Source organism: Heteronotia binoei, chromosome 15, assembly GCF_032191835.1.
Source record: "Heteronotia binoei isolate CCM8104 ecotype False Entrance Well chromosome 15, APGP_CSIRO_Hbin_v1, whole genome shotgun sequence".
NCBI lineage: Eukaryota > Metazoa > Chordata > Lepidosauria > Squamata > Gekkonidae > Heteronotia > Heteronotia binoei.
This window is the reverse complement of record NC_083237.1, coordinates 22450474-22476328: the sequence shown is the minus strand read 5'-3', so window position 1 is coordinate 22476328 and position 25855 is coordinate 22450474. Positions and strand designations below refer to the sequence as shown.

Sequence of the window (25855 nt, the reverse complement as noted above, 5' to 3'; positions counted from 1 at the left end):
CTACGACTTGTGAGGGGGTGGGCCACTGCGTCACGACCTGAGGCAGTGGCTTGGTATGACGTCACCGCGCGGAGGTGGAAATAATCGTAAACCAGGACAGGGATTGAAAATGACGCACCAGATCCAAAACGACGCGTGGGCGGAGTTTCACGGGGGGACTACTTCTTTCTTCCAGCGGAGGAATTTTATTACTTGTCTCTCCGCGCAAGGCGGAGGGATATGACGCTGTGGGCGGAGTTGCGTGCCGTGCGCAGAGAGGAAGGGGATCCGGCAGCGACAGCCAGAGAGGGAGAGTCCGAGGGCTGCTGCGGAGACAGAGCGGGGAGGGGGTGAAAAGACGACGCGACCAAAAGCCCCCCCCGCCCTTGGGGGAAGGGTCGCAGCACCCGCCTGGCCGCTCGCTCGACAGCTTCCCTCAGGCCGGACCGCTCCAGCCACCCCTCCCCCCATCCTTACTCACCTCACGGCTTCGGCCAATCAGCTGAGGGGGGGGCCGCGAGGTAGCGGAGGGTGCCAGCCCTGCGGCCAATCAGCGTTGGGGGCGCGCGGGACCCCTTGCCGCGAGCCTCAGCGAGGGTGGGGGGACGCGCCTTGCAGCACCCTCAACGGCCGGCGCTCTTAAAGGTACAGCTTTGGAGGGGGGCGACGAGAAGAGGGGCCCTTTCAGCCGGAGGACAACAACCCCCCCTCCAGCTCCTGTCAATGGATTTAAAGGGAGTTCGGCCTTCTTAAAGGGGAGTTTTCCTCGGCCCTCATTGTGGCTGGGAGGGAGGGGTGGCTCTTAAAGGTGAAATTTGGATTTCTCTGGACGTGGAACGCTCGAGCCTTAAAGGGGAGTTGGAGCTGGAGAGAAAATACGTGGAGGGTTTTTAATTCCGATTGTTAGAAGACGAGGCCTGACCAGGAAACCGGGGGAAGAAATCTAGACGCTTTAAAGGGGAGGCTGCGCCTGGCAGGGAATGCGTGGTGGACATTAAATCGTGATTTTCCAAGGGGGGGTATAGGATTGAGAGGAAACGAGGTTCTCCGATCTGGGGCCTTAAAGGCAAAGTCACAGCATGTACGGAAGGATCCAGGAGACCTTTTAACATTAAAGGCTTGCAAAGAGGAAGTGACCCAGGTAAAGAAGGCCAAGCAGGAATTTTGGAGGAAGGGAGGCCGCTGCAGAACTGCTGATGGAAACCCGCGTCATCAAAGGGGAGGAAGTGGCTGCCCTCTGAGCGGAAACCATTTGCCATTGTTGGCAGAAGTTGCATCTGCAGTCTTAAAGGGGAGGTTGTTTGAGTTCTTACTGCTTGGGTACATACCAGGCCTGATTCTTAAAAGAGCAAGACCGGGGACAATTCTTTTTTCAAAAATATAGGCACTTAAAAGTGGAAGTCTGTTTTGTGCTGTTAGACACATACCAAGTTCTGGAGTTTGTTTAATGGGCTTTTAGAAGCAGACTCTTAAAGGCACCTATCCTTTATCTCTAGTTGCTGGAGGGATGTAAAAGTCCTTATTAAAAGAGCGTGTGCTGGTGTTTGGGATATTTTTATTCAAGGCAGAAAGGTGATGTTCAGTAATAAAGGAGATTGGCAGTGGCAGAGGCTTTTATATTAGAACAGTCTCAAACTCATTTCTAGTTTTTATTATGTTGAAAGTATTTAATTCTTTAATTTAAGGATCTTCTCTCTAAGGGGAGGACAAAAAAAGGAAGCTGCCATTCCTGTCACAGGGAATTAAAAGGAGGTGCACTGACTTGTGAAGTAAAGATCCTTCTGTTTTGAGTAGGTTCTGTAAATGTAAATTGAAGAAAGGTTCAGAAGAGGAAGGAAGGAATTTCTGGTGGAGGATTTAACATTCTTTCTGGAAAAGGGTCGTATTGCCTTTTTAATTGGTGCTCTGCTGAGTGGCATCCAAAGAGAACAGCCCTATTGAGAGCAGCTGCAATGAAACTGGCTGGTGAGGGGTGAAGGGTGCCCTGCCTTTGGCTGCATCTGCCACACCCGTAGGACACAGCGCGAAACATTCTCTGTACCTCAAGAGGGACATCATGGAAGGAACAGCAGCAGCTCCTGCCCCGTGTTGGAGTGGGGGAGGAGGCAGCAGTGGCAGAGCCCGGAGGCAACGGCGTTGCTCACGGCGGGACCGTGAGAGTCGCTGCACTCACCGCAGAGGAAGCCGTCCTGGGGATGTTTCTCATCGGGGACTTTCGTCGTCATCGTCTTCAGGATCGGATACTGAAGGGCCCTCTCCTCCTGCCCCTGTGGCGCCTGGCAAAGCTCGCCCCCTGCAGCAGCAGCGCCGTCGCCGGCGGCCCCTGCGGCGGCGGAAGAGAGCCTCTGGATCTTCCTGTAGTCGTGAGGAGGAGGAGGAGGAAGAGGAAGAAGAGGATCTTATTGATGGCTTTGCCATTGCCAGCTTTGTCAGCCTGGAGGCACTTGAGGTGAGGGGGGACCTCCCTTGACCTCAGTCAGCAAGGGGTTCTATTGTCTAGGGAATAACGTGGGGAGGGGCTTCTGGGAGCTGGTGGTGTAGCAAAAGAGAATTAGGATGAATCTAATTCTATATGCCTTAGAACTAAGTTTGGCCAAATAATAGGTATCCAAAGTTCCACAGGATCAAGTGAGGTACAGTAGGATGTAATGGTGCTTGGGAGTGGTGACCTATTTGGATGCTGGTATGCGTTAATGCGGCTGGTTTTTCTCTCTGTGGAGTTCCCACATCTAGAAACTGCTGGAGTTCTTGGTGTGTTCAGGTCATCAAAACTGAAGCAAAACTAATTTATTTTTGCCTGTGTATTGAGTACAATGTGAACATAGCAGGAGCAAAAACAAAAATAACCCATGGTTCTGGCTTCATTGGGAATGAGTATCAAAAGATTGTCAGTCATCCCAAATGATGAGGCATACAGATAATCAAATTAAAATTTGTGCATAGGGTGGAACTGGTCTCTTTTCTTTTTCTTCTGGTCAGTCATAATGCATGCAAAATATAAGGTGCTTAGAAATAGCTATGAACATGACAGTGAGAACAAGGTCCCATCTCTTGGAATGCAGTAGAAGGAGTGAGATGGTATGAGATCAGGGGTAGAACACTAGCTCAAGAGATATAGCTTGTACATTTCTTGGGTAAGGACCTCACTTCAGTTCTTGTCAGCTCCGTTTAGAAAGGTCTCTGATAACAGGACTTGGTAAAAACCTGTGTGAGACACTTGGGAGAATCTCTGCATCAGGGAAGATGGTACTGGGTTAAGTGGGCTAGTAGTCTGTGATATAAGAGAGCTCATATGTTGTCTTGTGAGGTGAGATCACAGGACTCTTCATGGGACACACCATGGAATGTGGCACCAGACATAAAGCAGTGGAAGATTTAGCCAGTTGAAATTAGGCCTGGAGATAGGGTTAAGCCTTGGCCTTTGAGGGTGGTTTGCAGTCTCATGTTTGTTAAAAAGTGCATGGAAAATGAATGGACCATGCTGTAGTGTGTGTTTTAATGTTTTTGTTATAGCAAAGAAATCCTTCCCCTTTCCTCCTCTTTCCAAACATTTCTCCTCAGGCTGGGAGTCAGCAGAACTCAGCTTGCTGGATTTTTGTGGCTGGGGATATATAGCTTTCTAGCTTGAAACAGGTTGAACAGGTGACATGAATGTTCTAGCTGTTTTGCCTGTTTGAATCTGGAAAGAAGACTGCTTAACACAGGAATGCTCCAGGCTGAGTCTGTAGCTCAATTCAGGACTGGCTTCGCCTGCCTTTCCTGTTAGGCAGGACTGGGTGAGGAGCAGGGTGTGAACACAGGTGTCTCGGCCAAACTGAAAGAATCCAAAGGGTAGCTGCACAGCGCACAGAGGAATTGTAGAGCTGGAAGGGAGTGATAGGTCTAGTTACTGAGACAGGCTGTCTCCCCATATCTTACCTCCCATATCTCTGTCTTCTGGCTTCCTTCAGTGAAGCAGATCTAACTTTTGGGGAAGTAATTCACCAAAAATGTTTATCAGCCCTCTCTTGCCTATGCTAGTCACTAGTATCCCCATGGTGCAGAGTGGTAAAGCTGCAGTACTGCAGTTGGAGCCCTCTGCTCATGACCTCAGTTCGATCCCAGAGGAAGCTGGTTCAGGTAGCCAGCTCCAGGTTGACTCAGCCTTCCATCCTTCCGAGGTTGGTAAAATGAGTACCCAGCTTGCTGGGGGGAAAGTAGATGACTGGGGAAGGCAATGGCAAACCACCCCGTAAAAAGTCTGCTGTGAAAATGTTGTGAAAGCAACGTCATCCTAGAGTCGAAAACGACTCGTGCTTTCACGGGGTACTACCTTTACATTTAGTAGCACATCAACAATCTAGTCCTAGAAGAAGGGAAAATACAATTTCTTTGGATCTACAGAAGTCTTTGTTGTGTACTGGATTGCCAATAGGTGACTTTTGCTTGCCCCAAGCAAGTAATTGTTGCTTGTCCCAGGCAACCAGGCGTATGGCAATTCAGAAGTCTCCTGTTTTGCCAGATTCAGTTCTCTTTTGCATTTCTGGTGCTTCAGGTTCAGAAGCTGAACACTTACTACAAGTTACTGTAGGATCTAATGTGCCTTTGCATTTGAGGTAGGAAGATCTGAGGTGGTAGTATCAGTATTTCAGAGACCAATATTACCTGATAACAATTATTTGTATGTATTTTTCAATTTTTAAAAAAAATGTTTACAGTTTCCTTTCTGCTTTCAATATTTGCATTTCTACCATTAAGACAGCTTCATTATAATTTTATTTACAAGATTTATATCCTGCCTTTCTACCCTCACAATGGCTGCTAATTAACATAAACAACACGACATTTCAGTACCTCTGAAATCAACCACTCCCCTAATACACGTTATTTATACACTTTGAAAATAGAGTTAAAATTTGTACAAAGAAGTAAAAAGCGAATAAAACTTTGGTCAGTAAGGAGAGATCACTGAGGGAATGCCAATTGAAACAGAAAAGTCCACCCACTGGCAGAAGGGGGTAAATGAAGCTGCCTGGGGGGAGAGTTCCAGAGCTTTGGTGCCATGATTGAGAAGGCCTTCTCCTGGGTCACCACCTGTCTAATATCTGAGGGGGGGGCACCCAAAGCAAGGTCTCTGAAGATGACCATAGTGGCCGTATAAGTTCATAAGGGATTAGGTGGTTCTTCATGTATGTTGATTCAGACTCTATAGGAGTTTGAAGGTCAAAACCAGCATCTTGGATTGTGGCTGAAAACTCTGGGAGACACTGTAGATAATTCTGCTCAGGGAAGATCTTGAGGAATGTTTCCCTGAAGGGTCCTAGATAAGTATAATTTAATGCATGTGTTCCTTTGCTGGCTACCCGCAGAAGGATGCAACCTTGAAGACCCCAGAGCGGTTGGAGCTTCGGATGAAGCAGTCCGGAAAAAGAAAGCGGGGCGAGGGGAACAACTCTGAGCCTGAAGATGATGAAGGGAATTCAGAAAAGGGTCGCAGGGGCTGCGGTGGGGAAAGAGCACTGAGAAAACGTAACAAGAGGCGGCGCAAAGAGGTGAGGCCTTGGGCTGAAGGGGCTAAGATGAAGGGAGGCACATGGGCGGGGTCAAGAGAAATTGCAGGGGGAGGGTGAAAGTTACAAGCAAAAGTCTGCTTCAAGCTCAAGAGAAGCCGGCGGAATGAAAGCAGTGAGTTGATATTTGGGTATTTGTCCAGTCAGAGGGGAGGTCATAGGCAGCTAATCAGGTGACCAAGCCCTGATAGTATTCAGCAATAGATAACCTAGTTTAAGAAAATATGATTAAAATCCTTTAGCTTTTGTTGCAAAATAAGTTGGCTTGTGACAGGAAGATGTGATACTGATTAATATTCATTTAGTGTTTGCCTTCTTGAGTAATTTGTTTGGGAAATTACATTCCTGAACATGATGTTAACTTGAGAACGTGTCTCTGGTGTATCTTGAATGCTCATCAGATTTTAATATGGTTCAGCAAACAGAACTCTGGACAAATAATAAATTGAATGTATGGAGGGGGTGTAATCTGAAGCAAAATATAGCTCTCTGAACTGATTTTTGCCCAGGTGAAGCCTTTAATCTTGTGAGAAAAGAGTTCAGTTCAACAGGTACAGGGTGCCTTTGCTTTACTATGGAATAACCGCAGCTTTTCTGCTTGTGCCTGGACTTTAAATATAAAAGAGCTACAGAATGAAATTTCGCTTATTGTTTGAAGGAAATAGCACCTCATTCAGAGTTGCCAGATTACCAGCCTGACAAATGGGTTTATGAAAACAGATGGTTTTAGGGCAAAAGATGGAGCAGTTGATTCCCATGTATACCACGTTGCTGCAGAGAATGTGCCAGCTAGCCCCGAGAGAGAAGAAGAAAGGGCCATAACTCACAGGGAGAATGCATGAATTGTGTGCTTCTAATAAAACCCTATTCAGTCTCCACTTAAAAGATTAGGTATAGACTGATAGAGACCTCTTGACTGAGACCCCAGAGAGCCTTGCTGGTCAGAATACCTGCATGGATCAGTATAAGGCATCTTATATTTCTTACTCTGTATAGGGCACTTTTGTTGTATGCTGATATGACCATGGAGTGTCCCATCTTTTGGGAATATAGAATATGTATTTGTAAAGTAGACAGTTTCCTTCCTTTCGCCCCAGTATATATCTTTAAAATCTCACAAGTGGACCCTAAATGTTGTCTTTATTTTAATTTTTTTTAAAAAAAATTAGGAATGGCAGTCCCCATAATAATTATGAATCTAATGTCTGTTCCCCTTACCTTTTAATTTGTCCCCCAGCCTTCTTTCCAATCCTTCCTGGAAACTGGATATATAGTAAGTGGATCCAACATTTTCCTGATTCCGTTCTCCCCCTCCTGCCTCCAAAATTTGGTTGTGGTCATAGTTTTGCAGTGAGTCCTGGCAGCTAGTGTCTTTCAGCAGGGTAGAATTCTTGTTCCTTTCCTGTAGAATCCTTCCTTCCCTTCCTCAGTTCGGAGCAGTATTTTAGTTGGTGTTTGTTTTTTTGTGCATGAGTGCGTGCACCAGGAAGTCATGACCTCTGGTGACTGATGGCCCTACTGTGGGGGCATGGAGGATATTTAGAGAGGTGGCTGAATAAAGCCTGCCCCAACCTCACAATTGTTGGTATTCCAAGGAGGTCTCCCATCCAAGTACTTGCCAGAGTTGGCCCTGTTTAGCTTCTGAGATCTAATGAGATTGGGCTTGCCTGGGCTGTTCAAGTCAGGGCAGTATGTTAGTTGGTTTTGTTGCAGCAGTATCCCCAGGAGAGCAGTGAGATCTTGGGAAACCTCCCTTTGCAGTGCTAGATTAGCTTCCTAAAACCCCTAGACTGCATGCAGTCTCCTTCTTCAGTCTCCAGCGGATTCAGCTAGCTTTGTTTGCAACAATGTAGAGTCTACTCGCTCTCCCCCCCCCCCCACTTTCAAATTGTTTTTATTTTGGGAACTAGGGGTAGAGTTTCTGATATTGGGGGATGCTAGCTGGACATCATTGTTGCTTTCTCTACAATTTTATTTGAGCATCTTTTTCTTCTGGATACCATGTATTCCATATACTCCTGTTGCATAACAAGCTACGCATCTACCTTCAGTCCTTGTCAGAGCTGCATCCTTTCAGACCTGGCCAGTTAAATACGACATGGCTGTGATCTAACAAGGAGGGGCTCTGATTGGTTGCACCATTTGACTTCCCTTTTCATCTCTTTCCTCTCTGCAGTGTGATACAGAAAGTGACCCAGAGGAGCAGGTAGGCAGTAACTCCCTCCCCTCCCCCCCGCATCCTATAGCTGTCTGGAACTCACTTGTCTCTACAGAACTCACTGTTGCTTTAGCTATATAGGTTTTTTTTGGGGGGAGGGTACTTGGAAGGGGGGGAATTGCAATAACAACTGCATGTGTGAAGGACACTGAGACTCCCTTCTTGTGCACACCAATGTTAAGAAAAACTCCTCTACAATGATATCCCACACAGCTCCTGTGAATGTGAATGCCATATCCATCTCTGAAGAGTTAGAGAAAGGTTCTGAGAGGAGCTGTAGCCTTTTGATTAATCCTGAACCTGTAATATATAGGCTTCAAGTCATTTGGGACTTCAGGAATTACAGCTACTGTGCAGAAATGTGGCTTGCCGTAGGTGGCTACTGTGAATTCTTTCAACTCTGGCATCATACCTTCTAAAAGGCCTGCCCCACTGAAAATTAATCTGCCATGAGCATTGCCTCTGAATGCCAAGAGATGTCCGAGGTGGTCTGTGTACAATACCCTTCATATTACAGAATAGAATATGACAGCTGCTAGTTTTGAGTGCAAGGGTTGAGACAGGCATAGAGCAATCTCATTGCATGAAAAGTCACACTTCATTCCATGTGACTTCATACGCAGAAGGCATTATCATGCACTAATACAACTAGTGTAATGGTCTTTATTTGGATGGAATTTGAGAAGGAAAAACGGACCTTCCATGAGAAGCTTGTAGGCAGCTTTTCATTTTGTGTAAAAATGATTTGATTTGATTAATATGTTTTGAATTCCCCCCCCCCCCAGGCTAAATAGTGAACCACTGTTTCTCTTATCTCTTCAGGCCTCCATTGATGACCTCGAACAGTCATTCACTGTCTCAACCAGCAAAGGTGGGTGTGGGGGCTGTGAACAAACAACAAGGCCTGTGCCAGAGATGGTGTTGCAACAGCTGCATTTTTGGCACAGACATGTACATTACCAGGTTAACTTTGGTGGCAGAGAAACATCTGTTGGCCACGCAACAAGGAGATATTCTGATATGCAGTAATCTGTTCTGGTGCTGTATTGAAGTAAGCTTTTCCAGTATCTCCTGAGACTTCTTAACACAGTTGGCAACAGTGTTGTGTAGTACCGGAATGTGGGTATGGGGGCACTAGAATTTAAGTCAAATTATGTTCGCTTGCAGTAGTTTCTGTTGACTCTGTTTTAAATGGCAGAAAGCCCTCTGATTTCCTCAAGTGATCGCCAGTGGCAAGGGGATTTCGTAGTTATAATGCTTAGTGCTTTGTACAGCTCTGCCTATTAAGGCCTTTGGGCTTTGGCATCTTCTATGGATTAGGCTTCTCTCCTCTACTTCCATACCTCATTTACACAGGACTTTGCTTTTTGGACCAATACCTTAGGAATATTTACCTAATTCACCCCTAAAGCCAGTCTAAGGTGGGACACCACTGCCTTTGTTCTGCACTTGCAGATGAGAAAGAGTAACTTGTCAAAAGCCACCTGAGGAGTCCATGAATAACCTAGCTTTCCCCTCCAAATTCTGCATCCAGCACTACTTATTGGGCTGTTGTTTGTACCTCCCTGACTTCTGTGTCTCTCTGCCTCCTGTCTCGTTTTTTCTTGCAGCCTCGGGACCCATTGGTGCATTAAACGGGAGCTGTGAAGCCAAACTCTCTGTGATCCCTAAAGTCTCTGGCCTGGAGCGGAGCCAGGAGCGTAACTACGAGGCCGACCGGGACCCCTTGATAGTGCCTTTCCTGCCCAAGGAGCCCCCTTCTCAGGCAGCTGTGGCCTCTGTTCCAACTCAGGCCTTGCCCCCCAGTCCACCTGCCCCACCTTCCACAAGGACTCGGACTCAGACGCCTAATACTGTTCATGGGACTCCCCAGCCCAAAGGCCAACCGCCTCCAATGCCTCAGGGGGGATCAGCCCCCCACAACCTCACACAGAACCAGCTGCACATGAAGGTTCCAACCTTTGCCAGCCAGACGCAGGCACAGTATTCTGTAGGGCTGGACCTCAGCACCGGAGGGTGAGTCTCAGTGGGATTTTCTCTGGGGTTCTTTTGTCCATCTCTCTGCTGAGCTTCTGTCTTATTGCTTTCAAGTGATTCTCTGGTTTTCTTCATTGAAATTTGACACTCTGTCTTCTTACCCTTCTTTCTTTGTTCATTCTTAAGCCATTTTTTCCATTCTCTTTGTTTATATTCTGTGAGACATTTGCCTTCCATCTCTTGTCTTAAGTATTACTGTCAAGTATTAGATTGAGTTTCTGGTGCCAATCAGAAAGGCAGCCAAACCAGAACTCCACAAACAAGGCAGGGGGTCCCACATAATCATGGGACTGCCACGTATGTAGAACAATGACCTTTTAAACATTGTGTGTTTATTTGAATTATTTTATATGTAGTTTATTTTAAATTTTAATGTTGCAATGCTTTCATGTTTTGATGTTCATCACCTTTATGGGGGACACAGAAATGTTTTAATAAAATAAATTGGCCAAAAAAGGGAAAATGTATCAAAATGGCTCAATGGGGATTGAACATGTTCCAGAATGCATGGAGCGTTGAGAGTAATTAGGAGGTCCCGGAAAGGGGCAAAGAGTGGAGACCTGGCCTGTTCGTGTTCCCTAAGACCTTATGGAATCCTGCAGGTCTCTGTGTGGGGATTTAAACCTCTTCCACCCCTAATTCTTCATTGTCCTTGCTCAAATATAATAATACTTAGATGGTTTAAAGTACGCCATGTGCCCTTACCACAGCTCTGTGTATTGTCCCCACACTGCAGGCAGAGGACTGAGGCGGGGATTGAGAATAGCTTGCCTAAGGCCATACCTAATAGCTTCATGGCAGAGGCAGGATTTGAACCAGAGGCTTCCTGGCTCACTGCTCAGACACTAAACACCTCACCTGGGTCTTTGCCCTGTAAATTTATCTTCTACTACTTATGTTCCATCTTTACTTGAGTGATTCCCCTCCACACAATATGTATAGACTATAAACATTCCTCTGTATATTATATATACAATTCTGTTCCTTGATTCTTTCCCTATGCCTTTCATACTTGTACAGTTTGTTAGATTGATTTGATAGTTTTAAAATGCTGCTGTTCTTACATTGTTATGTGTGACTGGTTAACCCTGGTGATCTAAATTCCAGATGCAATTCCTACTTTCTGTAGAATTACTTTGAATAAAGGATGTTTGAGATTTGTTTTGATGGTCCCTCAGTGAGATGTGTCGTCGTTTTCTTGCCTCATTGACGAGAGACCTGAGGTTGAGAAAGTCACACATCAAAGACTCCCTACTTGAGTCTATGACTAAGCTGGGGTTTGAACCCCAAGGTCTCTCATAATCCGAGTCCAGTGCCCTTCCTAGTGCTTTTCTGGCTTCTGGGGTGCACTTTGACTCCCCTTCCACTGTTTATGCTCAATCTTCCTGTAATTTCTGAACTTCAAATTGGGTTTTCTTTCCCTCTTTCAGGTGCAGCCGTGGTGCAGCTCACCCCAAGCCCATACTCCCCCCATGCTCCCCTTCTTCCTCTCAACTCCCTCACCGACCCTCTACCCCCTCACTGGCCCTGCCTCCCCACGCCTTTCCGCCCTCCCTTCGCCCCCCTTCCCATCACCACCCGGGTATGTTCACCCCCTCGCCCGGCCTCCCACCACCACCCCCGCTGCTTCAAGTTGCTGGGCACCCAGCTGCAGCCGCTGCCATCTCTGGTAAGAGGGACTGGACTGGGCCCCAGCAGATTTTGAGGAAGATCTGCAAGGGCTGAAATGGCAGGGTGGTAATTGTGTGGCTCAGGCAGGGTGGCCAGCAGCGTGGTACCCAAGCTGTGTTGGTGTGGACCGTAGTAGCTTGCTAGAATCTTATTTTATAAATTGGTTTGTGGTCCTCATTGTATTAAAGAGAGGTAGTGGTTAAGTGTGCAGACTCTTATCTGGGACAACCAGGTTCAATTCCCCACTCCACTTGCAGTTGCTGGAATGGCCTTAGGTCAGCCATAGCTATCTCAAGAATTGTCCTTGAAAGGGCAGCTTCTGTGAAAGACCTTTCAGCCCTACCCACCTCACAGGGTGTCTGTTGTGGGGGAGGAAGATATAGGAGATTGTAAGCTGCTCTGAGTCTCTGATTCAGAGAGAAGGGCAGGGTATAAATCTGCAGTTGTCGTCTTTTAAATGTATGATGGTAAATTCAAGAAGCAAGTAGATGATGGTGGGTAGAAATTTTGATTTTCAGGTTAGATTTGGGGAGAACAGCTGTGGGGGAGGATAACTGGAGGGCTGGGCTGTGGAAGATTCTGGCTTCCGCATGCTAGAAGCTGACAAGGAAAGAAATCTGGAATCCAGGCCGCTTGGGGATAGGGCTCTATGCAAGTGGAAAGTTGCGTGGAAGGGGAGTCTGGAAAAGGGACTACATTCTTGTATTGCTTGCTTGCTTTCTTGCCTCCCCCTGTCCTGCACCCCCCTTTGCCCTTATGTTTCCTTTTGCCTTTTCAGAACAAGAACTAATCCGACAAGACTTGAGCTCACGATTCTTGGCTGGGCAAGGCGGGCCTGAGATGGCAGCCGCTGCCATCCGCCCACTGGCCTTCCAGTTCCACCAACACAACCACCAGCACCAGCACACCCACCAACACACCCACCAGCACTTCACCCCTTTCCCCCCAGGCATGGTGCCTGCGCCCAGCCCAGCCATGGTGAGAGCTTTCTGGAGCTTGCTGGGGGAAAGGGGTGGGGGTGGGCAAGCCGGCAACTGTGTGTACCTGTGGCACTGTGTTACAGCCCCTGGTGCCAGTCTCAGCTTTTTTGGTTTTCCTGTTCAGGAGTGTTGGCTTTTTGTCTCATGAATTTCATTTCTTCCTGTTTTCTCTTCCCTTTAGTTTGAGAAATACCCTGGCAAGATGGATGGGCTCCTGAGGCATAATGTAAGTGCAGCTTCTTTCTTTTTTAGAGCAGGGAGCTCCGAGGGGACTGACCTTTTGGAAAGGGGCAGATCCCCCCTCCCAGTTTCGCTGGGTGGCGCTTCCATTGCTTTCTCTTCTTCTTCCAGTTTTATGCCGCATTTCCCCCAACCGTGTCGGGGATCCCCCCGGTCCTGCCTCCCGCTGTGACTTTTGGCTCCTTGCAGGGGGCATTCCAACCTAAGGTGAACCCTCCAGACATAGTAGAAAAATGGGCTTTTTTGGAATGGGACAGTTCAGGAGTCAGGGCTGCTAGGTGTCGTTCTCATCCCTTGGAGCTAGCAAAGTTTTCAGCAGGGAGGGCTGAAGGCCAGGTCTTTTGGGCTCTCTCTGTGGAGAATGGACCCCCCCGTGGAGTAGAGATAAGGCTGAGAGGAAGCCCACAGTGACCATTGGGTTTGAGCGTGGTCCTTAGGCTGGTGTAACAGCCCTTAAGTGATCTGAAGAAACCTGGTGTGTATGTAGTGGTCTCTTCTGCAGTTGTGTAGAAGAGAGGAACGGCAACTCCTAGGTTTTCCAAGAGGTGTGGTTGGGTGGGACCGCAGGCTTGTATAAAGAAAAAATTAGACAATTTGAGGCTAGACAGAAGAGAGGACTTGATGGAGGATGAGCTTTGGATGGGGTTGGGGAGGCAGCTCTAAGCCAGGATTCTCTGTGATGGAATTGGCATCCAGTAGTACAGAGCAGACAGGAGAAAGTAGCTAGGCCTTGGAATGTCTCATTAACCTCCAATATTGTTTCTCCCACAGAGCACTAATCCTGACCTGCCATCCCGGCTGGGCGCCGTCCCCCCCAACTTGTCTCAGAAAGGGACCCAGGTGAGTCTACTGTTTGTACAAACTAGGTTGGGGGCAGAGGTCAGCAGAGTGGCACACAGACGTCAGCTAACCTCCGTTTGGTTTTCTGTCTCCTTGTAGCTCACAGATCCTTTCAGGCCTACGCTGAGAGTGAGTAACCCCGGGATCCCTCCTGGTCAGAACGCAATGGGGTGGATGTCTAGAGGATCGAGGACTAGTGGAGGCAAACCTGGCGTGGACGGGAGGAGAGATCATGAAGAGGGGGAGGGGGACAGGAGGAGGAGAAGGATGCATCATGTTAGAGGGCAACATGTGCCCAGCTGGAAAGATGTGAAGGTTCTCCGTTAGTGGAGGGAGGGAATCCTGGAGTGGATTGCTCCTCCCACTTGCTCTGAGGGCAGACCCATGTAAATTTACTTGAGCCTCTCCTTTCTGGTGGGAGGACTGCTTCCCCCCCACCCCAAATACCCATCCTGCTTGTTCTTTGTCAGTAGAGCTTTATTAGGACCGCTGGTCTATTCCTGAAAGATTTGTTCTTTCCCAAGACACACAGTCTAGGTTTTTTCCCACCCCTTTCCCAGGGAAGAGAACGAGACCAGAAATTTTTTTTTGAATTGACCTTAATATTTCTATATCCAATTTTTTTTTCTTTTTCCAACCTCTTTGGTTATAAGGGAATGAGAGCAAATAGACTTTTATTAGGCCTACAGCTCCAAGAAGAGCAGTTGGCTTAGCAGCTGCTAAAGCGAGCTGGTTAGGACTGGTGCAAATGAAACACCTCATATGGCATCCAGGACTCATCTTCAGAAACATTGACATAGAGCTGTTTCAGAGCTGAATAGGGCAAAGGCTTCAGGCCCTCACTAGCCTGGAGGGAGGAACAGTACCAGCTGAGAGATGGATGCACTCCCCCCCCCATGAGTATCTTGGACTGTCCTGAGCAGCAGTAATGACCAGACATCCATTTTGGGATAGTGCCACACAGACAGCCTCGTGAAGCACAAAGTGACAGACGCTCGCTGATTGGATCCAGCGGACTGCTCTCCCTCTCATCAGTGCCTTATAGCAAGACTTTTGGAAGTGGATCAAGACTTCTGTACCAAGACGTTTGCAAGAGGATCTTTTGATCCTCATCAAGGATATTGGAGCCAGCTTAGCCGTAAAAGGGAAGCAGAAGGCCAGGGCCCAGAAAGGCATTGTCCCCTCTTCCCTCAGTCTCAGACTGGGGATAAAAATAGTTCTCCGAGAAAACCTGTTCTTCTGGGATTCTGCAGATAAAAAATATTGCTTCTTTGAGGAATGAGATTCCCTAGATCTACAGAGGACTGCTCAGGGGCAGATCTTTGGGGGTTGCCAGGGGGCAACCAAACACTCACACTTGGATTCAGGCATGAACCTTCCCCCTCCTGGCATAGAGGATGCATGTGGAGAGAGGGGCTACTTCTGCCCCAGTTTCTCCTACTTTGGTCAGAGACTATGGCTATTTTTAGAAGTGAGTGAAGATCAGCAGCAGGAGGAGTTTCTCAGACCATTTCAAGTCAGGGAGACCCAAGGGCTTTCCCCTATGGTTATAGTTCTAAGCCATATTATTCATTTCCCCGAGTCATTTGAAGGGTCACTGCAGCCATTTTCTCTCTTAATCATGACCATAGCCAAAAAATTCAGAGAGCCCAGAAAGAATGGTGGCTGTCAGGCAGTTCTGGACCCCAGACATCTAGTTTGTAGAGAAACGGCCAATTCCGTAAAGAAATGCTACAAACCCTTCAGCCAGTTAACAGTGTTGCTTATCATTTTTAATGGTTCTTTGAGACATTAATGTTTTGCCCTGTCTGGGTTTTCTCCATTTGTGTTCATCTCTGAAGTAGAGGTTTGTGGGTGTCTAGAGGACTATAGGATACTGAACAGACTGTGGGCTTCTAGTGAATGTCCAGAAAAGCTGCCTTACTTCAGTCCACAGGATGCTACATCAAAAAGTGAGGGGGTAGATTCCATCAGAAACAGCTTCATTTACTCCATTGTGGCACACTAAAACACCAGTCAGTGGCTCTTGCTACAGTTGTAGGCAAAAAGAGGAGACTACTTTCCTTATATCCTCACTGATGTTGAATTCCTACAAGAACTGTCTTTGAGCAAACTTCCAAAAAAGGGTTTACAGATTTCCCACATACTATGCATGCACAGGGTGTTAATGCAGGAGTCTTCAGAACCTGTTAATTTTCTCTCTTTGGATTCAGTCTTTGGAATTACATCTGTAACAAGGACCTTGCTAGGAGCCTTGTCAGTCCAAAATAACTTCTTGCCATACATCATGAAATCAGAGGGATCCTTAATTCTCCATCAGTGGAAGAAGGTAGCCTTCTGATGTGGTTATACTTCCCTTGATCTGCAGGCAAAAATTGCCACTGCTTCCTCATCTGGCTGGACCACTAGTCCACATCCAGCCTGCAAGGATGGAACTTTCACAGTTTGTCTCTCTCTTTCCTAGACCTTTTCTTTCTCTAATCATCCATAAGAATCTAAACAGGTCTACTGCTATGTAAGGCCACCATTCATGGCCACCACTGATTTCCTTGGCATAGAAGTACGGCATTTGGAGGATTTGCAGCCCGTCAGAAGACCTGGGACTCGTGCAGTTCTCAGCATGAACACTCCATTGGAAGAAATGTGCAGTAGTGCCCACATGCTTTTTCTGTTGGAGCATTTCACATTGGGTGCTTTTGCTTCTTTCTATATAGCTTTCAGGGATCCAAGTGCCTTAATAGGTTCTGTCCCCTTAGATTGTGAGCCACAGAGCTGAGTGTCTGTAATGTAGATACACGTTCCACTCCAGAGTACCCTCCTCCACTGGTGGAGAAAGGAACATTGGACTCACTCGAGAGTGTTTCTCTTATTAGTGAATGAAGGGTATCTGGCCCCACCGGAAAGCCTTCAAGTTATCTTGCTGAGCGGACGTGCTACGGTTTTCAGTTGAGTGTTTTCTGTCTGCTGGGGATACCTGTCCCGTCTCCTTCTGCATCTTCTTTCAATATTTTCAGCTTGCATTTTCAACCTTGTTTTCTGAAGTAATTTACTAAAATAAAGATTTTTTTTTTGTCGTCTCAGCTTTACGCACCATGAAATGGTTTGGGGGTGGCACGGGGCATTCCTCCCACCAGAAGGGAGAGGGGCAAACAGATTTATCCGTCCCTGCCCTCAGAGCTAGTGAGAAGAGGAACTGGCTCTGTGATGCTTGCCATCCACAGATGAGAAGAAATTTTTGTGGTAAATCCAACATTTCCCTTCCTCCTTCTTTCGCAGAAGCCCGGGAAGTGGTGCGCCATGCATGTCCGTGTGGCATATATGATCCTGAGGCACCAGGAGAAGATGAAGGTAGGGTGGGCCTGTGCTGCCTCCTCCCTCCGCCTGCATACCATGATGGGGAGTGGCCCAGCTCCTGCTGGTGGCCGCCAGAGGGTCACTGCAAGCAATGGGAGAGGCCTCTCCTCTTCTGCTCTTCTGATGTCCATGCCGGCCTCTGGATGCAAGTCAGGGTTTGTGAGTGTGGGTAAAAGGGGACTGTGAAACTGAAAATTGGAGGCAAGGGTCTGGGGCGGGGCTGATCCGGAGGCATCCCTGACCAAAACGGGCTGTGCTTCATGCAAGTGAATGGTGCTCGAGGGAGCCAGTGGTTTTGTTTATGACGGGTTCTTTTTTCCCCCCCCCATCACAACGATGCAGGGTGACACCCCAAAATTGGATTTCCGGAACGACCTCCTAACCTGCCTGCCTGGCACTGGAGCCTTTGGCAGCCTTCCCCACAACCAGGAGCTGGCCCGTCCTGCCACCCTCTTCACAGCCTCTGGTTAGTGTCTTCTGGCCCACCCTGGAGGGATTTTCTCAGGACCCATTCCGCCAGCTTTCCTGCCTTGCACTTCCCTGGGACTATAATCTTAGTGAGCTTCCCTAGAAATTCTGCCCTGGTAAATCAGGTTTCCCAGGCAAGCTGTTTCTTCCATTTCTTCTGAAAATGTTTAAGCTTGTGTTGTATCTTAAGGGGGTTACGCAGGGCTTTTTTGTAGAGAAAGCCCAGCAGGAGCTCATTTCCATATTAGGCCACATCCCCTGATGCCAAGCCAGCTGGAACTCCATTCCTGTGCGTTCCTGCTCAAAAAACGCCCTGGGGTTATGTGACAAATATAATAGGCCCTGATTAAAAGAAGTAATGGACACCTCTTACAGCCCAGCATGAGCTGCCTCTCCAAAGCTCTTAGCTGTTAACTAGTCTCTCCATCCCTCCTCCCTCCTTTAGGTGCTGTCCACCCAGGGAGTGGCTCATCTTTTGGCCCTGCCAGCACTCCTCATGGTTCTTTCCTCAGCCCCAGCCCCCACATTGGTAAGAGTGGAAGACGGGTCAAGTGGGGCAGGTGCCAGAGGTTTCTGTGCGGTTGTTCACTCCTCCGCTTGTCTTTTTTTGCAGATCCCTTTGGCAGACCTACAAGTTTTGCCTCCCTGGGAGCACTCTCCAATGGAGCTTTTGGGGGCTTGGCCAATCCGTCTTTCAGTAAGTACTGCTTGAGGGACAGGACAGAGTGTGATTGTTAAAAGGCCAGAAAGTAGTTTCTTGGGATTTGTATGACAACTTACAGGGATTGAGGAAAGTGTACCTGTTTGACTGGTAGAGGCAGAAACTAGGGCTACTGGCTCCCATTTCTTCCCCTCACTCTGGAAATGTTGCTGGCTCTTATCCTTCTGTCTCCGTCTCTCCCTCATCTTACCAAGAACTGGAGCGAGAAACATGGCACTTGCCATCCAGGAAGGAGACTACCCTAGAGAGAGTTACACCTTCCACTTGCTCCAAAAACAAGGCCTTATGCCTTTATTCCAGATGTGATTCCTAGTTTGTTCTTTTCCACCTTCTCTACCTAGCTAACAAAGGAATTTGGCAGAATTCTGAAGAAGAATCCAAAGTGCTGTGCTGCCTTTTCAGCTGCCTCTCAGCTTGTGCCACCTGCCATGCAAAGTCCTGACAGGGTCCTTGGGGTGCAGTGCAAGATGTCCAGGGACACTGCACAGTGGAGCTGATCCCTTGGAGGGGTGTCTGTAGTGAAATTGGCGGAGTCCATCCCTTTTCAGGCCACCAGTCACTGGGTACCAGTGAAACCTTCATAACTCCAGTCTGTCTCTAGTCTTGCCAAGATAATGCCAGCAGCTGGATGTGCTATTCCTAAATTGCACTGAGGCTTTGGGCACATATGGCAGTGTTATCCTGTGCCATTGTGGTAGCTTCCAGCCCAGTTACTACTTTTTACTCCAAGGCTCTGTTGTTTTATCGATCATAATTAGCTCCCCGCAGATGGCCAAAGCTCTGACAAAGGGCCCAATTGGACAAAGGAGACCCGATAGATGTTGTTTACCTTGACTTCCAGAAAGCTTTTGATAAAGTTCCTCATCAAAGGCTCCTTAGAAAGCTTGAGAATCATGGAGTAAAAGGACAGGTCCTCTTGTGGATCAAAAACTGGCTGAGTAATAGGAAGCAGAGAGTGAGTATAAATGGGCAGTCTTCGCAGTGGAGGACGGTAAGCAGTGGGGTGCCGCAGGGCTCGGTACTGGGTCCCATGCTCTTTAACTTGTTCATAAATGATTTAGAGTTGGGAGTGAGCAGTGAAGTGGCCAAGTTTGCGGATGACACTAAATTGTTCAGGGTGGTGAGAACCAGAGAGGATTGTGAGGAACTCCAAAGGGATCTGTTGAGGCTGGGTGAGTGGGCGTCAACGTGGCAGATGCTGTTCAATGTGGCCAAGTGCAAAGTAATGCACATTGGGGCTAAGAATCCCAGCTACAAATACAAGTTGATGGGGTGTGAACTGGCAGAGACTGATCAAGAGAGAGATCTTGGGGTCATGATAGATAACTCACTGAAAGTGTCAAGACAGTGTGCGTTTGCAATAAAAAAGGCCAATGCCATGCTGGGAATTATTAGGAAGGGAATTGAAAACAAATCAGCCAGTATCATAATGCCCCTGTATAAATCGATGGTGCGGTCTCATTTGGAGTACTGTGTGCAGTTCTGGTCGCCGCACCTCAAAAAGGATATTATAGCTTTAGAGAAGGTGCAGAGAAGGGCAACTAGAATGATTAAAGGGCTGGAGCACTTTCCCTATGAAGAAAGGTTGAAACGCTTGGGACTCTTTAGCTTGGAGAAACGTCGACTGCGGGGTGACATGATAGAGGTTTACAAGATAATGCATGGAATGGAGAAAGTAGAGAAAGAAGTACTTTTCTCCCTTTCTCACAATACAAGAACTCGTGGGCATTCGATGAAATTGCTGAGCAGACAGGTTAAGACAGATAAAAGGAAGTACTTCTTCACCCAAAGGGTGATTAACATGTGGAATTCACTGCCACAGGAGGTGGTGGCGGCCACAAGTATAGCCACCTTCAAGATGGGTTTAGATAAAAATATGGAGCACAGGTCCATCAGTGGCTATTAGCCACAGTGTATGTGTGTATATAACATTTTTTGCCACTGTGTGACACAGAGTGTTGGACTTGATGGGCCGCTGGCCTGATCCAACATGGCTTCTCTTATGTTCTTATGTTCTTATGTTCACCGAGGCGGTGAGTAGGGATACACTTATTACCCATGGGTCTGTCCCTTGGCCATTCTGGATGTAGTTACCTGAGAAGCTGTTTGAGACTCCACATCAAAGACATTTCTCTGCTTGCTCTCCTGGCTGTGTAGCTGTTCTCTTAGGGTTTCCTGCATCTTCTTTGTAATCTTGAGGATTTGGCTGACCCACGGGTTCAGGAAAAGCAAAGGGTAGAATCTTCTGGATTTGCAACAAGGGGAATAATTTCTTGTGAATGTACTTTATAACAGAACCACTACCCTTGGGAAGCTATTACATAAAGGGGAAGGCTGCTACTCTGGTATTTCCAGATGTCTAAGGGCGTCACTATGTTTATCACTGGGCGGGAGTTGTGAGGGGCTACAATGCCTGCCCCACTCTCCAAAGAACACCTCCCTCACCCACCTGTTGCCTCTAGCATAGCCAATTTGATCGTTTTGCTTTCCTCTCAGACCCAGCCTCTGTCTTTGGGCAAAAGGATAGCCCTGGAGCTCCAGCCTACCCCAGCCCCCATGAAACATGGAACCGCCTACACCGCACGCCACCTTCCTTCCCCACTGCCCCACCCTGGCCCAAAGGTGGCACTGGAGATGGGGCTGAACGCGGGGGTACCCAGCATGACAAAGAGAGCGAGAAGCCAGAAGGGCCAGTGATCAAGGACGAAAAGGACAGGTGAGAGGGAGGGCATGAGGAGGACATGAAGGTTGGGGTCCGGGCTTATGCTGTTCAATGGACATCCTCTCTCACGCAGGTTATGCTTGGGAGTGGGAGGGGAATGGCTACTTCAGGGCACGAGTGGATTTGACTGGATTATACTGAGAAATGAAAAGAATGCAGGTGAAAACCTCCCCTTGATTCTGGCAACAGAAATGTCTAGATTGCATGAGTGCTGCTACTGTTGATGTTTCGGATTGGGTAAGAAGCAAAGATTGGGATAGGAAGACTTTGGGCCAGTATGATGCAATGGAAAATAGGCTTGAATGGGGGAGACCTGTGCAATTAGTGATAAACGAGAGGGCAGAGAGCCAATGTCCGTCTTTTGCATGCATTTTTCAGAGACGCCCTCTTCTCCCGCCATCCACTGCGTGCCTCTCCAGCCACGCCCACCCCAAAGAACCCAGCCCTGGCCCACGAAGAGCCTCCAGGCCGCCCTCATGCAGCAGCAGAGCGTGAGCACCGCTATGGAAGCCCAGCAAGCTCAAGCCATGCCTCCCGCTCACCGTACCCAGAGCCACCTTTGAAGAAAGAAGTGAAGGTGAAGGAAGAGCCGGAACTGACTGGATTTGAGGGAGCGCTGCGCGCAGGTGCTCCTTTCCACAGCACCCTCCATGTCTCCCACCCTCTGGGGACCCTGGCTGTGTTTGAGCGCCCCCAGGCTGGGACTGGAGGAAGTGTCTCCCCATACTTGGTAGCCGGCCCACCTTCAGCTGCCTCCTATGCCGCGCTTGAAGCCTGGCGTGAACCCTACCATCGGGGTCTGGAGTTGCACCCGCTACAACGCCTGCCTCGCTTTCTGGAGACCCCATCACCCGCTGCCACTGCTGCTGAAGACTATGAACGGGCTCGGATCTATGGCCTGCCACCCCCAACCCACCCCAGCCTCATGGCTTACCCCCGACACCAGAACGGGCTGCTGGCAAAGGCCACCCCAACGGCTGCCGCTGTGGGACTACTGAGTGCTCCCCCGCCTCTCATCCCAGCTTCAAATGCCCGACCCTGTTCTCCTAGGCGTGCCCCTGACATCCGGGAACTGGCAGCCGCCTACAAGGACCGGGACTCCAGATAATGGTGCTACGACGGGGCCCTGGAACATGAGTACCTGCGCCAAGCAGCTTCCCTTGTCTCCAGCTGGGCCCTGGCCAGATATGTAGAACCCCTTCCGCATTAGTGGGGATAGACATCTGGCCTCCTGCCGCCTTAGCCTGAGAGGAAGGCTACCACCACCACCCCAGAAGGACTTAGCTCCCTTCAGCTCTGAGCATTGGGAACTCTTCCTGCCCCAGACAAAAGACTTGAAAAGTAGTCTTGTGGAAGTGTTAGGGGTGGTGGAGGAGCGGGCAAGAATCCAGACTTGGGATGCCCTTAATCTTTGTTTCTGGCTTTCTTTTAAAGCTCCCTTTGCCCAACTGTGGGAATTCTTATTAAAAGATTTGGTGACTGCTTCCAGCATTCCTGCTGGGCTGAAAAGAACTTTGGGGTGTGTTCTCCCTCCCTCCATGGACTGAGGGGAAGGCTGCTTTCAGGGGAAGGGGGACTATCTTGGGGCACCTCCCCCCACCAGGCAGTGTAAATATTTATATATTCTGCCCCAGGCAGGTGGGGAAAAGGTTTTTGTACATTTATAAAAGGTTTGAGATTGTGATTTTAAAAGTGACTGCTCCCTCTTTTCCTTCCCTCCAGCTCTCCTTGTTTTTACTGTACTGCTCTTTTCTATACCTGTATCCAGTCCCTCATCCTCTCTTCCCCCCCATCCTTCTGTAATTGATCAGAAAGGTGCAGCAAGGAGGGTGCCACGCATCTGTCCACTGCCCTTTCCTCCCCAGGTTGGTTAATTAAACCCCAAACTGGTGCTTCTGGATTCCTTTTTGCTTCCTGACTGTTTGTTTGTCTGGGGGTGGGGGGGAATCGGGACATGGAGGGTTGGTGCTGGATTCCTGCATTCTTTGGGGGTAGGGCAGGAAAGGAGCAGCGTTGTATTGGGTTGGAAATGGATTTCTGGGAAGGGGCTTCTCGATATTTGGAGAGGATCCATGGTTAAGAGGTGGTTCCAAATGTGTGTGCTGCCCAGTGCAGATTCTTGTCCTGCTCTCCAGACCAGGAGGATACAGTGTTTTGAAAATGGAATTGTAATGTGGGCAATGCAGAAGCCAGTGCCATTAAGACAAGAGCCAGCAGTGGTTTAGTGGAAAGCCATATCATCTCATCTCAGTGTTGAACCCTGCACTTAGCTGCTGAAAATGGATTCTCATCTCCCGTCTTTCACACTGAGTCTTAGAACTGGAGAGCAAACAGGTGTAGAAACTTCTAGCCCATGAAGACACCCTCCCCCCAAAAATATACAGGACAATTTGAAACTATATGCCTAAATTAAAGATTGTATTTTTACCCTTTTGGCAAAGAGCCTGAGGTGGTGTCTTCAATCCAGTAATCTTAAAAATAGATTAGTTGATTGGCCGGAGGTCGCCCTGTGAGCTTTGTGGCAAAGGGGCCTTGAGTGCAATTTTTCTAATGTTGAAACAACGTAATCTGTGTCCCCTATAGATTAGTCTGTGGAATTTATTGCCACAAGCTGCTCCACAGGCATAGATGTGTGGAGGACAGGCCCAGAGGTAGCTACTAGCAGTCACTAATGGCTAAAGTATCCCATTTCCTTGACCTCATGCACCTATGAAGGCCAGGTCTTTTCAGTAGTTACTTGTGAATGTAGCATTAACTGATATGACAATGGGGGAGGCAATGGCAAACTACCCCATAAAAAAGTCTGCTGTGAAAATGTTGTGAAGCGATGTCACCCCAGAGTTAGAAACGACTGGTGCTTGCATAGGGGACTACCTTTACCTCCCCACTTCTTGCATTTAGAGAACTGGGCTGAATTAACCAATATGGTGAGGCATCCCTTTCACATCCATTTCTTTGATGTGGCATGGTGAATTTGCTATTCTTTTAAGGCGGGGAACAGGCCTATTACACTGCTTGCAACTTTGGTGCTTATCTTAAGAGTCTTCTGGAGTACTAGCTCCCAAGCTTGCATCTGTCAATCAGAATGTAAGGCTTCTAGCCTATGAAAAAGCTGCTGGGCAGCCATCCTAGTTACTGTATGCTCAGTCCAACCTGCAGGAAGCAAGAGAAATGAGCCAGACTGGATGGAGGGGAACTCTGCACTGCTTGTTGCTCTTCAGGAAGAACTGGAAGTCTTGGCCAAGAAAGGGCGGTAGGCCTTGATGTTCCAAAGCCAAAGTTGGGCAGGGGGTGGAAGTACCACCTTAAGTTCCTAAATGGGGTCTACTTTGAAGAAAATGGCTTGACTGGCTCTTTGAGCCAGGTTCCAAACCCAAGTTACTAGAAATGAATAAGTGTAGAATTTCTTGTCATAGCCACAGTCCATCCTCCCATACCCACAAGAATAGGTGACCGGAGCATCTAGACTGACATTGCCTACAACACAACCAACAGACCATATTTTAAAAAAAATAGATAATGGAAAGCTTCAATTTTCTAGTAAACATAGAAGTATGACTACAATTGACTCCACACAGAACAAAAACTTGTCTTCTGCTGAGTCAGACCGCTGTGGTCATTATTGGCTATTCTGACTGGCAGAACCTTTCCGGAGTCCCAAGTGGATAAAATTCGCATCACCTATTATTTGACCCTTTTAACAGGAGACATTGGGGATTGACTCTGTGACTTTCTGCATGAAAAAGTGGGTGGTATACCATTCAGCCATATTTGTCCCCCCATTACTATTTACTAAAGCCCAGATTATTAGCTTGGTAGACTCCTGATAAGGCACCTTCATTTATTTAACAACTTTTAAGATGCATGCCTTCATGAAATGCATGAATACATAGAATACAAATGTGATGGATTTCTATGTTCCCAGAGTCCAGGTGCCATTTAGGAGCATCCCCCTCCTCCACTGTCATCCAATTATTTCAGTGGATAGGTGTATATACAACTTGGTGTGTGGCCCAATATTTTTTTAATGTAGCAGAAAAATACAAGGCAAAAGGCCTCATTTTTAATTTTTTATGCTTGCACAAAATGGATTGGTTAATTTGTACAAGTGTTTGCTCAAGATCTAGACACCTCTGAACCTGATATTGGCCCAGTTTTCAGCTTCTATATTAGATAAGAAATGGCACATAAAAGAGGCAAGGGGTCTGTTCATCCAAGCATTTGAGTTTCATTGGCTGCTGAATTCATTGCTCCCCCCCAACTCCACTTGACCAGATCGACTGCTGGTACAGAGGTCTCCAACCTTTTTAGTGACTGGGCATCTCTGGAATTTCGAAAGTGGATGTTGAATGTCATCCCAAAATGGCTGCCACAGGTGGGACCAAACCCAAAATGGCTGCCATAGGAGCCAACAATATTTTATTTAGGAATACATTTAATTAAAGCAATCCTACATTGTGATTTTAAAAGTTTGGTTTTATATTTTAAATGTATTAATATTGTAATCCGCCTTGAGCTATGTATTAAGAAAGGCAGGTAACAGATATTTTAAATAAAATACTTCCCCCTTTGCAAAACAATTGCAGAGCAACTATGCAGAACACACAAAGTATTCAAAATGTGGCCCTTGGTCTGTCAGGGCTACTATTATCTGTATTTTGGTTGGTAGTAGGCTTCCCAATCCCCAGGTCCCAGCAGGGGATCCCCTGGTTTTACAGGCTTTCCCCCTCCCCCAGCCAGCTGGCCGTCGGGGGAATCTCCACCCCCACAGCCATTATGCACCTCCAGGAACGATTCCCATAGGGAATGATGGGGAATTGATCCGCGGGTGTCAGGGGCTCTAGGAAGGCTGTTTTTTGAGGTAGAGGTTCCAAATTTTCTGTATAGCATCTAGTGCCTCTCCCCAAAATACCTCCTAAGTTTCAAAAGGATTGGACCAGGGGGTCCAATTCTATGAGCCCCAAAAGGTGCCCCTATCTTTCATTATTTTCTATGGAAGGAAGGCATTCTAAAAGGTGTGCTGTCCCTTTAAATGTGATGGCCAGAACTCCCTTCGAATTCAATTATGCTTGTCAC

At 47.7% G+C, this 25855-nt stretch overlaps 1 protein-coding gene across 4 annotated transcripts; it reads left to right on the top strand.

The window, feature by feature from the left end:
- Positions 1-226: 226 nt before the first annotated feature.
- Positions 227-22682, top strand: FBRS (fibrosin). 4 transcript variants are annotated; one of them, XM_060256612.1, is made up of 18 exons: positions 227-2428; positions 5328-5510; positions 6766-6801; positions 7705-7734; positions 8569-8617; positions 9357-9762; positions 11214-11452; positions 12233-12432; positions 12616-12660; positions 12786-12881; positions 13446-13514; positions 13614-13643; positions 16791-17027; positions 17211-17334; positions 17782-17865; positions 17950-18033; positions 20554-20773; positions 21158-22682. In XM_060256612.1, exons 1-18 carry the CDS (start codon positions 2036-2038, stop codon positions 21885-21887), a joined length of 3255 nt encoding a protein of 1084 aa, XP_060112595.1. In that variant the 5' UTR covers positions 227-2035; the 3' UTR covers positions 21888-22682. The 4 variants fall into 4 exon arrangements, with proteins under 4 accessions (XP_060112595.1, XP_060112597.1, XP_060112598.1 ...); XM_060256614.1 differs by having other exon boundaries at positions 228-2428; positions 16791-16862; XM_060256615.1 differs by lacking the exon at positions 16791-17027 and having other exon boundaries at positions 228-2428.
- Positions 22683-25855: the final 3173 nt, after the last annotated feature.